The sequence below is a fragment of the Scylla paramamosain genome, chromosome 15 (genome assembly GCF_035594125.1).
Source record: "Scylla paramamosain isolate STU-SP2022 chromosome 15, ASM3559412v1, whole genome shotgun sequence".
In the NCBI taxonomy this organism is placed as follows: domain Eukaryota; kingdom Metazoa; phylum Arthropoda; class Malacostraca; order Decapoda; family Portunidae; genus Scylla; species Scylla paramamosain.
In genome coordinates, this window is record NC_087165.1 from 14,993,791 (window position 1) to 15,006,194 (window position 12,404).

Genomic DNA, 12,404 nt, shown 5'->3' on the forward strand with positions numbered 1-12,404 from the left:
GAGAACTTTTCTATCCGGATGCAATCACTTCTTATTTTTATAATATTATCTCAATTCTAGAGACATTCTATTAAAGAAATACTATTTATAATCCTTGTGATATCAAGTATTTCCTCTGCCTACTGCCTCCACTTCTTTCTCCCTGCACTTGAGATTACCAACTTCTTTCTATATTTACTAAAATCTCATATTAGCTGAGTATTCAAATAAGTTTTAAAAAAAGGAGAGTTAAGTACAGGTCTAAAAGGAAAGGTATCATTCATAAGGGCATTAACATGTAAAACATGTTTCTTTCATTTTGTGCTTACCTCTTCATTAGGCTTGGCAAGACTTTGCATTCTTGTTTGTCAAGTCATAAGACTTGACATTTATAAACCCTGTATTCTACCAGAAATACACCACAGTAAACAAACCATGAAATAACTATGCCTCCACTTCTTTGTACACAGGTAGACATTTGAGTTCGTTTCCTCACTTTTCATCAACAAAGTGAGATCATATAAAAAAAATCTAAAACACTGTGCTACACTATTAGTCAATGCTACAAAAGTCAATATCCTTGCCAAAAGAAATTGTGGACCCAATTGTAGAAACATAAATTTTAAAAAAATACAGCATTTTACAAAATCTGAGTAGACTATTATATGCAAATGTTTGAATGAAAATAATCCAATACCAGTAATTACAATTGACACAACAAAATGCTAAACATGAGGAAGAGAACATATGACACTGATGGACATTTTATCAACCACAATACTACAGGAGCAGTTTTGCAAAAGTATAGAGAGAGAGAGAGAGAGAGAGAGAGAGAGAGAGAGAGAGAGAGAGAGAGAGAGAGAGAGAGAGAGAGAGAGAGAGAGAGAGAGAGAGAGAGAGAGAGAGAGAGAGAGAGAGAGAGAGAGAGAGAGAGAGAGAGAGAGAGAGAGAGAGAGAGAGAGAGTATAGAGGCTAGAACAAAGTCTATAAAAAAATAAATAAATAAATAATTTCATGGCTTTAATAATAACTCAATCAATTTGGTTTCCTCCATGGTATTCCTTTCTTCAGTTGACAAGCCAGTGCCAACTCTTTTTCCTTTTCTGGAATGCATTTTCAAGGAAGATGCACAGATCTAACAGCAAGTTTTCTCTGTTTTGTCTGAAATCAGCAACTTTTCAAAATGGATTTCAAGGCTTCAAGGAATAAATAAAGAGGCTTGAGTGAGAAGAAACAAAAGTTATCTTACATCGACAGAATGTCACAGGAAAAAAAAAAAATAAATAAAATAAATAAATAAAAAATAATAATAAATAAATAAAAATAAATAAATAAATAAATAATAATAATAATAAATAAAAATAAATAAATAAATAATAATAATAATAATAATAATAATAATAATAATGAACAGGTGCTCTGTTATCGTTAGCATTTAGGTCTTGTTTGAACATGCATAAGATCTATTCCTTTGCTGTCTTTCTTATAACACTTTTTGAGCCCAAGGAAACCTCTTTATTGACTGCCTGACCATGCAGAACAAACAAGCAATGTACATTTGTACATTCAATAAAAGGCAATCATTACTAAAGTGTTTTTGGGAAGGATGTGATTTTCTAATCAACTATTTTTGCTTAAACACCTTGCATTTTTCAAAACATTTTCAGCAGCATTCAACTATCTGTGATATGATTATCTTTTTACTTATCTAATGCAGGTGCAGCACAAATTTTGCATCAGTATGATGCATCTTTAGTTTATTGTTATTTTTTATTTATTTATTTATTTATTTATCTTTTTTTTTCTATGGAAAACTTTTTTTTCTTCTATGGAAACTTTCCTGACATTTTGGTAATAATTTTCCTAGATCACAGAAAATGCTTTCTCTATATAAAAGTCCTCTAGTGACAGAAAAAGCTATTAAGATAGTGCATATTCCAACATGAAAGAGTGGGAATACTCATGACTGCATACAGATCAAACAATCTTTCTATAAGCCAGGTCAAGCATTTGATAGATCTTTATGACTTTTCAAAATATGAAATAGAATTCCATGTAGGTCAAGATCCTTCATTTTGTAGTTTGATAAACTGACACAGCAGGATGTGTGGTTAGTGCTGGTCACTGCCACATCATGAGGCTCCTGATGTAAGCATACTGTGTCAGCTTGTTGCAAGGATAATAAATTGGTTAGTTTTTCTTTCTTTCTTTCTTTCTATTTATAGACTCTGTATCTAATAAGTTATTAGAAGAGATAATCAACATTGTATACAGTTTGTGCCTCAACCATGAAGAGCATTGGGGAAAAAAGTATACTGAAGCTATAAATGAGAATACTGAATGAAACATGCCGAGTGCTACAGTACAAACAGGTCAATAAGAGTGAAATGAAGAAAGAAGACTTGTAATGAATGAGAATGAGGACAGATCATACTAGTCTGGTAACATGGACAAAAAATGAGAATGCACAAAATATGTGAAGTGACAGCAGGGAAACAAAAGAGGTTGTGAAAAGTGCTGAGTAACCAAAAGCTTAAGGACCTACAGAGTTGCACATAATCATGAAATTTTGAAAAGCTGCAAGAGAGCATTAAGAAATGGAACAAAATACAAGACATTATGGGTCATTCATAATGTTGTTCCCACTAATGATAATTATGATGGAAGTGATAAATGTTCTGATGAGGCAGTTTCTAAGCAAAAAGCAACATATTTTACAACTTGAGAGGGCACTGACTTTTTTTTTTCTGACCATCCACCTTATATTTTTGTTGCACTAATCTATGCATACAAATTTATCTATTCTCACCTTTTGATCTTATAAACACTAAATTAAAATTAGGTTACTTTGGAGCCTAGAAGCTAATTCTGCAAGGTTATAATTATACCTTGTCAACTTTATAACTGGTTGAAAATGACAATGATAGCAAGGCCAGTGTGAGAAGCAACAAAAGATACTTTGTCATACCTGTTTTATTCTTCAATTTCTTGAACTGCTCCAAAAAACTTCCATCATTGTTGAACTTATTCATTGCTGGAGATAACTCAATTTCACTGAAACAAAACATGCAATTAGGAAAACACTTTACAATAATTAAATATTAGTATTCTCTACTTCCTCTCTACAATTTGTCTCTGCATAAACACTCACTCTTTACTCCTTCCATATCTCTACTAAACACTATTTTGTCTTCTCCTGTGCCTCATCATTTATGAAATACTTATCATAATATCCGTTTCATACATTTTTCACCACCTCATTCCTATCAACAAGGACTTCATTCCCCATTTACTATATTGGGGACAGAAGTTTTCAAATGGAAATAAAATTTTAAAATTTCTAATGGGATTTTTATATTTCAATCAACTATGTAGTAGGCCAAGAGCAATAAAATTATAATGAAAAAAAAAAAAAGTCTACTCAGGTGCCAGTCCCTGAAGAGTCAAAAGTGGTCATCAAAAATTAAAGGATAAATGTCTTGAGACCTCCCTCTTGAAAGAATTCAAGTCATAAGAAGGAGGAAATACAGAAGCAGACAGGGAATTCCAGAGATTACCAGAGAAGGGAATGAATGACTTAGAATACTGGTTAACTCTTGCATTAAAGGCCCCATACATGCTCAGGTGGCCTGTCTGACCGCCTGCACAAATCAGGACTGTTCAGGCCAAACTGAGCGTGTATGGGATGCTGAGGCAGCCTGTGCAAGCTTCCTGCAGGCCGCTGGAGAGGCTGTCTCACAAACCAGTTGCTGATAGGTTGGCTCCATCCAGCAAGTATCTGGTCAGACCAGTTTGAGCATGTTTGGGCACATGAGGCAGCCTTGAGGCCACATATGGTGGCCCCATACATGCTCAGGTGGGCTGAACACTTGGGTGGACAGGCCGAGCCGTGTACACACTACTCAGTCCTGCCTGAAGGCAATGCTCAGTTCTAGTGAGACACAACAGAATGAAGATCATGGCCTCCCATGGATACAAGAGAGTTAGACCTACTTGCAACTGCAGCTGTTGCAGGTTGCAGTGACCTACAAGATATTACAGAAGATCTAGAAGAGGAGAAAGAGTAAAAGAGTAATAAAAAAAATAAAAAAATTCCATGTTTGATAAAAACGTGAACTGCTTCTGAGCATGGAAGACTGACATTCTGGATGAAACTAATTTGAATGTAATGACATTTCAAGCATATTTTTCTTTAAAATATGCAGCTCAATATTCTAATGTGTTGCCATAACTCCTATTTTTTTGTGCCATTATATATAGAAATAAAATAGAGAAATATATGTATTTTTTTTTTCAGTACCAATAAAAAATTAATTCCTACCTATATCAAATCTCAAAAGCTTGAAATTTTGTGTGTGCCAGGCATGTTCATGGTAAACTGCTGAGTGCTGTACAGAGAGATGTGGCATCAAGGCCGCCTTACATGCCCATGCAATAATTACTCCCACCCAGTGAGGTCTAAAGCTATGGATCAGGGGATACTGTGAACTTATCATTAAACCCATCTGTGACCTCACTGAACATTTCCTTTTGTGTCTCACAACACAAGGGGGCAGTCACAGCCTGCCCTCTAAAGACAACTCTCTTCCTCCACACAACACTACAAGCACCTAATAACACACACACACCCTTCACTCAAAATTTCAAAATTATCATGGCAACTCTTACACTAGCCTTGGAGTCCTCATCTGGGGAGGGGACCACAAATGTCCCCAGGTCGAACTGCCCTTTTGACAACGACCCTAAGTGTCTTGACACCCCCAACTTTTTCTTCATTAACTTCTGCAACATTCGCAGTCTATGATCTAACTTTCAATCTGTAGAACGCCATCTCTCCTCTTCTAAACCTCATCTTCTTTTTGTCCCTGAAATTCAGGTGTCTGAGGCAACTGACAGTGGCCCCTTTTCTGTTCCCTCCTACTTTCTCTATCCTCATTTTTTATCCAAAGCTAGATGTTGCGTTTATGTGCGCAATGACTTAACCTGCTCTCATGCCCACACTCTTGAATCTTCAAAGTTTTCCAACATCTGGCTATGACTACAGAGTCACTCTCAAACTAAATTTAACTGTGCTGTATAACTCTCACCTAACTCCTCTGACTATATGAAATTCTTGGACTGTCAACTCAACTTCAAAAGTGGAGCACATTCTCTCTTCCCTTTTGCAGAGATCTCCATTCTTGGAGACTTCAATGTTCACCACCAGCTTTGGCTTTCCTCTCCCTTCACTGACCATCCTAGTGAACTAGCCTTCAACTTTGGTATCCTCCATGAGAGCAACTGGTGCAACTGGTACTCGTATTCCTGACCATCTTGGAGATACGCCCAACATTCTTGACCATTTCCTGACCTCTAATCCTTCTGCTTATGCTGTCACCCTCTTTTCTCCATTGGGCTCCTCCGATCACAATCTGTATCTTATCCTATTGCTCCAATCCCTCCTCAGGATTCCCTTAGCGAAGGTGCCTCTGGCGTTATGCCTCTGCCAATTGGGGGGACCTGAGGAGGTATTTTGATGATTTTCCTTGGAATGAGTACTGCTTCCATGTTAGAGACCCGTCTTTGTGTGCCGAGCGCATAACAGAGGCGATAGTGTCTAGCACAGAGGCATACATTCCTCACTCTTTTTCTCGACCTAAACCTTCCAAACCTTGGTTTAACACAGCTTGTTCTCATGCTATACATGATAGAGAGGTGACCCACAAAAGGTACTTAAGCATTCCATCACTAGAATTTCATGCACTTTATATTTCTGCCCGGAACCATGCCAAGTCTGTTCTCCAACTAGCCAAAAACTCTTTCATTAACAGAAAGTGTCAAGATCTTTCAAGATCTAACTCCCCTTGTGACTTCTGGCATCTAGCCAAAAATATCTCTAATAACTTTGCTTCTTCTTTCCATCCTTTATTTCAACCATATGGCACCACTGCTATCATATCTATTTCTATTGCTGAACTTTTCACTCAAACCTTTGCTAAAAACTCTACCTTGGATGATTCTGGGCTTGTTCCTCCCTCTCCTCCACCCTCTGACTATTTCATGCTACCTATTAAAATTCTTCGCAATGATGTTTTCCATGCCCTTGCTGGCCTAAACCCTTGGAAGGCTTATGGACCTGATGGGGTCCCTCCTATTGTTCTCCAAAACTGTGCCTCTGTGCTTGCACCTTGCCCAGTCAAACTCTTTCAGCTCTGTCTGTCAACATCTACCTTTCCTTCATGATGGAAATTTGCCTACATTCAGCCTGTTCCTAAAAAAGGTGACCGTTCTGATCCCTCAAACTACCATCCTATAGCTTTAATTTCCTGCCTGTCTAAAGTTTTTTAATCTATCCTCAACAGGAAGATTCTTAAACATCTATCACTTCACAACCTTTTATCTGATCGTCAGTGTGGGTTCCGTCAAGGCCACTCTATTGGTGATCTTCTGGCTCTCCTTACTGAGTCTTGGTCATCCTCTTTTACAGATTTGGGTAAACTTTTGCTATTGCCTTGGATATATCATAAGCTTTTGATATAGTCTGGCACAAAGTTTTGATTTCCAAACTACCCTCCTACAGCTTCTATCCTTCTCTCTGTAACTTCATCTCAAGTTTCCTTTCTGACTGTTCTGTTTCAGATGTGGTAGACAGTCAATGTTCTTCTCTTAAATCTATTAACAGTGGTGTTCCTCAGGGTTCCGTCCTGTCACCCACTCTCTTCTTATTATTCATCAATGACCTTCTAAACCAAACTTCTTGTCCTATCCACTCCTACACTAATAATACCACCCTGCACTTTTCCACGTCTTTTCATAGATGCCCAACCCTTCAGGAAGTAAACACTTCACGCAGGGAAGCCACAGAATGCCTGACTTCTGATCATTCTAAAATTTCTGATTGGGGCAAAGCCAACTTGGTATTGTTCAATGCTTCAAAAACTCAATTCCTCCACCTATCAACTCAACACAACCTTTCAGACTACTATATCCTCTTCTTCAATGACACTCAACTATCCCCCTCTTCTACACTGAACATCCTCGGTCTGTCCTTTACTTATAATCTGAACTGGAAACTTCACATCTCATCTCTAGCTAAAACAGTTTCTATGACGTTAGGTGTTCTGAGACATCTTTGCCAGTTTTTCTCACCCCCCAGCTGCTAACTCTGTACAAGGGTCTTATCCATCCACGTATGGACTATGCTTCACATGTTTGGGGGGGGGGGGGGGATGTTCCACACAAACAGCTCTTCTAAACAGGGTGAAATCAAAAGCTTTTCATCTCATCAACTCCTCTCCTCTAACTGACTGTCTTCAACCTCTCTCTCATTGCCGCAATGTTGCATCTCTAGCTGTCTTCTAGTGCTATTTTTAATGTTAACTGCTCTTCTGAACTTGCTAACTACATGCCTCCCCTTCTCCCATGGCCACCTGCACAAGACTTTCTTCTTTTTCTCACCCTTATTCTGTCCACCTCTCTAATGCAAGAGTTAACCAGTATTCTCAATCATTCATCCCTTTCTCTGGTAAACTCTGGAACTCCATGCCTGCTTCTGTATTTCCACCTTTCTATGACTTGAATTCCTTCAAGAGGTAGGTTTTAAGACACTTATCCTTCAATTTTTGACTACTGCTTTGGACCCTTTTCTGGGACTGGCATCTCAGTGGGCTTTTTTTATTGGATTTTTGTTGCCCTTGGCCAGTGTCCCTTCTACATAAAACTTAAAAAAATAATAATAATAATAATAGAAAAAAAATAAAAAATATGTGTTCAAACTGGCCTGACCAGACACTGGCTGGACAAAGGCAACCTGTCAATGACAGGTTCATGAGGCAGCATGCACAGGCTGCCTCAACATCCCATACACACTCAGTTTGGCCTAAACAGTCCTGGTTTGTGCAGGTGGCCAGATAGGCCGCCTGCATGTGTATGGGGTGACACCACTTCGCCTGTCCAGCCAAGTGTTTATTGGGCCCTTTAGAGAGGTTGAAAGAATAGGAGTGAGAAAAAAGAAAGTCTTGTGCATCAATGCTATGGGAGGAGGGGAGGCATGCAGTTAGCAAGATCAGAAGATTAGTTAGCATGAAAATAGCAGTAGAAGATAACAAGAGATGCAACACTGTGGCAATGAGAGAGAGGATGAAGACAATTAGTTACAGTTAGATGTAAATACATCCCCAAGAATGAAATTACCTTCTAACATAGTATAGCTATGCAAGTTCTATGGAATATGAAATTTATGATACAAAATATATACATACAAATCATGGTTCTCTATTCTGACTAAAACAGATCAGCCACCACAAGTCACTGACACTCCCCACTGCAGCTGTGCCAAGGCATGAGCTTTTTTCTCCATTTCCAGCTTATGGTGACCCATGGTAAGGCCCAGCAGCAAAATTGTAGATGTCCAAAGTTAAGCAACAATGGGCCATACAAAGCTGGACTGAGCAGTCACAGATGCTGCCTCCATGGGAGCTGGATCAGCACTGGTGTGGGAGGTACAATTGAACAGCTACAAGAGTGTCTCAGCTGCTGTCAGATGTACAATGATTATGCTCCATTACATGGGTGGTGGGTACACAACTCAAATGTATCCATATTTTTCCATGTGTACTCTTCATCTGCATTTTTATTGTACTCACATATACATTTAATTTATGGCAATTGCATGCAGTAAGCAATCCTTTATGGGTCCAGGTGGCAGGGGACAAAGTCCTCCTGGTAAAGTTAGCTTAGGTTACATTTGGTTAGATTTGTGTCATTGGGGGTCTTTGCTGCCCCCCAGTTAAGTTATGTTATTTTTAGTTGGGTTAATGTCCTTGAGAGGGTCCATGGTTTTGTTATATATTCATTTATTAGGAAATTTTGTCGACAAAAAACAGCAACTTTTTTCCTTAAATTTTTGGAAGAGCCTATCTTACCAGTCCTGATGAGATAAACCCCAGCGTAATTTGCCAGTAAATGAAGGCAGGTAATGTTAAAAATGACAACAAACAGATTTAACATAAATTTATTTTCACCATCAGTTGTTAAAACACAAATTAAAATAATTTATTCATCATCAATTCTTAAAAGAAATATAGAAGACTCTGAATAGTTTAAGCACTTCAGGCATAATGTCTCTGCAAATCCAAAACTTGCCCTTGGGCATGGTTCTCTTGCCAACACACTACAGGTACACCCACTGAAGACAAGAGTCACACACTACAGAATCCATGTTGTTCAAGTCCTAACCTAACCTAATAAATTTGTGTTAAATCAGTGTGTTGTTATTTTCAACATTACCTGCCTTCATAATATTAAAAATATTTATTGGCAAAATAGCCTGAGGGGCAGTCTATTCTACTGGGACTGGTAAAATAGGTTTTAAAACATGTTTTCTATTTCACTGGGACCAGGAAAAAGAGCTTTTTTCATACATTTTTTTTCATATTTTTTTAAGGTATATCTTCTAATTCCTTGTTTGTTTTGGATGTTTTGCAGATGACACATGTTGCAAATTGTTTTTGAAGCATTGCTTTTTAACCCACAATTATTTCCCTCTTCTTCATAGCCCTCCTATGAAGCATTTGTTAACCTTGTTAAATAATGACTGAAAATGAGTAGACTAAAATGCAACAGGTTTCATCAAAGAAAAGATCAAAATAACCCAAAAACTAGGAAAATGCATAAAAACTAGTGATATTTAGTAAAGAAATAAATATCAACCACTAATTCTTGAGTAACTCACTACTGATAAGCAATCTGATCTTGCATGACATGTTCACCCAGTAATATCTTTCAGTAAGGAAACCCTCCATTCACTTTAGTATACATTTTTCCCTCTTTGCCTACTACCTCCAATTTAATTACTGGTTTTTCTATTGGGAACTCGATAATAGGCTTCTTCATAGTCCAAGTAGTCTGAATCATAAGATGTGGTCATCCTCCATGCAACTGTTCTGGTAATCCAAGTGACATTTTTGTGACGCAACTCCTGTTACCTCTAAAGCTGTATTGTGCATCTGTAATAAGTTTGTCAGATGCTGCACAATGCCCATGCATATTGTGATGCCTTCCAATACCTTAACAAGTGCACCGGTGAGGGGCATTTGCCAATAATTGTGAGGTAATGTCTTCCTGCTCGTAATGTATACCTGTCATGAGAGACTTTTGTTTCCAACTAATTTGTAATATATCGAACTATGGATCAGAATATGAGACTGAATTCCTACTGATCAACAAGAAAAGTGTCGGCTTGACCTTTTACTGTCAGTAACTGAATACCAACTGGTGTGCAGTTTTTTGGAGGTCAGAACTAATATATCACCTTGTGCTGGCTGGTTCATGGTGTGGGGGATGTCTAGGAACTGCCACTCCCCCGCTACCACCACCACCACTGCCACCGCCGCCGCCCCCTGCCTTCCTGCCCCCGGCCTGGGGATGGTGCTGCTGCTCCTTCATCTTTCGTTCGATTTCTCGCTTCTTCTTCATCAAAATTTCTTCTTGTTTAGACATTTCCCGCATCCTGACTTGAACTGGATACTTGTTAGACATTTTCTAACTACGTTTACACAGCACTATTAACAACACCATACGAGACACCCTTGCGCTATTGACTCAAGCTACCTGCAGGCTTGAGTACACAACACTACAGCCGTGACAGGCAGGCGACACTCACCAGATCTTGATCTTGATGGTAGAGGTGGCACAGGATCACTCCTGAGCCAGGCCTTTGGATCGGCAACTCCTGTAGAAGGGGAAAAAAAAAAAGAGAAAAAAAGAGAGAAACGAACAGCATCCTCTATCCTAATTGTTCATACATCTGGCACGCCACATTCTCTCCAGAAACTCTTTCACCGCCTCAATCATTGTTTCATTCGCCTCTCTACACAGTCCCAGCAACAACACCACCCATTCCTTTCCTGTCTTCTCCACTCTTTCATTCCTATCATGCCCTAACTCAGTCAGTATCACTTGCATCATCTCATTCCTGTCTCTGGCATACTTCACACACTCCAGCACCACATGTTCCACCGTCTCATCCTCTCCCATGTCACACATCTGGCACACTTTGCTGCGGGGCTCAGACCACCTGTAACTCCTTGCATTCACATCCATACACTGTGCCCTCGCTCGGAAGAGATCACCGCCCAGGCTTCCATCATACCACCTTTCATACCTCGGGGCCTCTTTCTCCTTGTACCATTCCAGGGTCTTCTTTCTTTCCATCTCATTCTTCCATTCATTCAGTCCCACACATTTCACTTCTTTGTCTATCTCATTCTTCCATTTTCTCACATCCCATTCGGCTCCCACTCTGCCTCCTCTTGTTACCACCCATTCACACTCATTTTGATTTCTCCTAGCCATTCTCATCACCCACACAACTTGCAATCCATTCCTGTCTGTCATTCTCATGCACCTCTTCCTCCATTTGCTTCCACTTTCATTCCACAGGTACACCTCCCTTGTTATTTTTGCATCATCCATTCTCTCAAGCTTAATCTTGTACCTAAGAGTGGCTTTTACGAGTCTTTCCCTAAAGGCGCTCCATCCCATATCACCTCTCAAGGCTTCAACTGCTGTGCACCTCGGTGCACTCAGTGCCATCCTTGCTACTCTATTCTGGCCCACTTCCAACTTATCAATTTCACTTTCATTCCATGCAATCACATCCATACCATACATTATACCTGGCAGAGCCATACTCTTCCACACTTCTCTCAACACGTCATACTTACTTGCTCTCATCCTTGCCATGCTTCCCAGTCGACCTACCCACTGGTTTATCATACTTATCTTTTCATTCTTTGCCTTTGCACACCCACTAGGAGTCATCCACATCCCTAAGTACTTGTAATCTTGCACCTGTTTCAACTCATTCTCTCCAAGTCTCTATCCACATTACTTTCATCCTGTGACCTATTCACAATCATTACCTTGCTTTTCTCACTGCTAAACCTTACTCCAAAGTCTTTTCCATACCCATCTACAACATCCAACAAACTTTGAAGCTCATCTGCCGATTCACTCATAACAACTACGTCATCTGTATAAAGAAGCACACATACTTTATCATTCCCCACACTTACCACTATATTCATTCTTCTCATCCTGGCTGCTAGCTCCTCTGTATACAGGCTAAAAAGAGTTGGTGACAATATACAGCCTTGCCTAACTCCTCTCTCACTCTTCACCCAGTCTGTTTCTATGGTGTGTGGAGGAGGACAGGACAAGGAGACCAGTGGGAAGGCTGTGGAAAGCCTGGGGATTGTGTGTGGAGGACAGGACAGGACAAGGAGACCAGTGGGAAGGATGTGGTAGGCCTGAGGATGGTGTGCGGAGGAGGACAGGACAAGGAAACCAGTGGGAAGGCTGTGGAAGGCTTGTGGATGGTGTGTGGAGGACAGGAAAAAGAGACCAGTGGGAAAGCTGTGGAAGGCCTGTAGATGGTGTGGGGA

At 39.6% G+C, this 12,404-nt stretch overlaps 1 protein-coding gene across 4 annotated transcripts in view; it reads right to left on the reverse strand.

The window, feature by feature from the left end:
• Nucleotides 1-11,305, reverse strand: part of LOC135107507 (SURP and G-patch domain-containing protein 1-like) — a 46,117-nt gene extending 34,812 nt beyond the window's left edge. For 3 of the 4 annotated variants that reach the window (XM_064017456.1, XM_064017455.1, XM_064017454.1), the window contains exons 1-2: nt 10,271-10,609; nt 2,948-3,033 (exon numbers count right to left, since the gene is read on the reverse strand). In XM_064017456.1, the coding sequence (XP_063873526.1) occupies nt 2,948-3,033; nt 10,271-10,497 (313 nt within the window). In that variant the 5' untranslated portion in view covers nt 10,498-10,609. The other variant, XM_064017457.1, reaches the window with a different exon arrangement.
• Between the last annotated feature and the right edge of the window lie 1,099 nt (nt 11,306-12,404).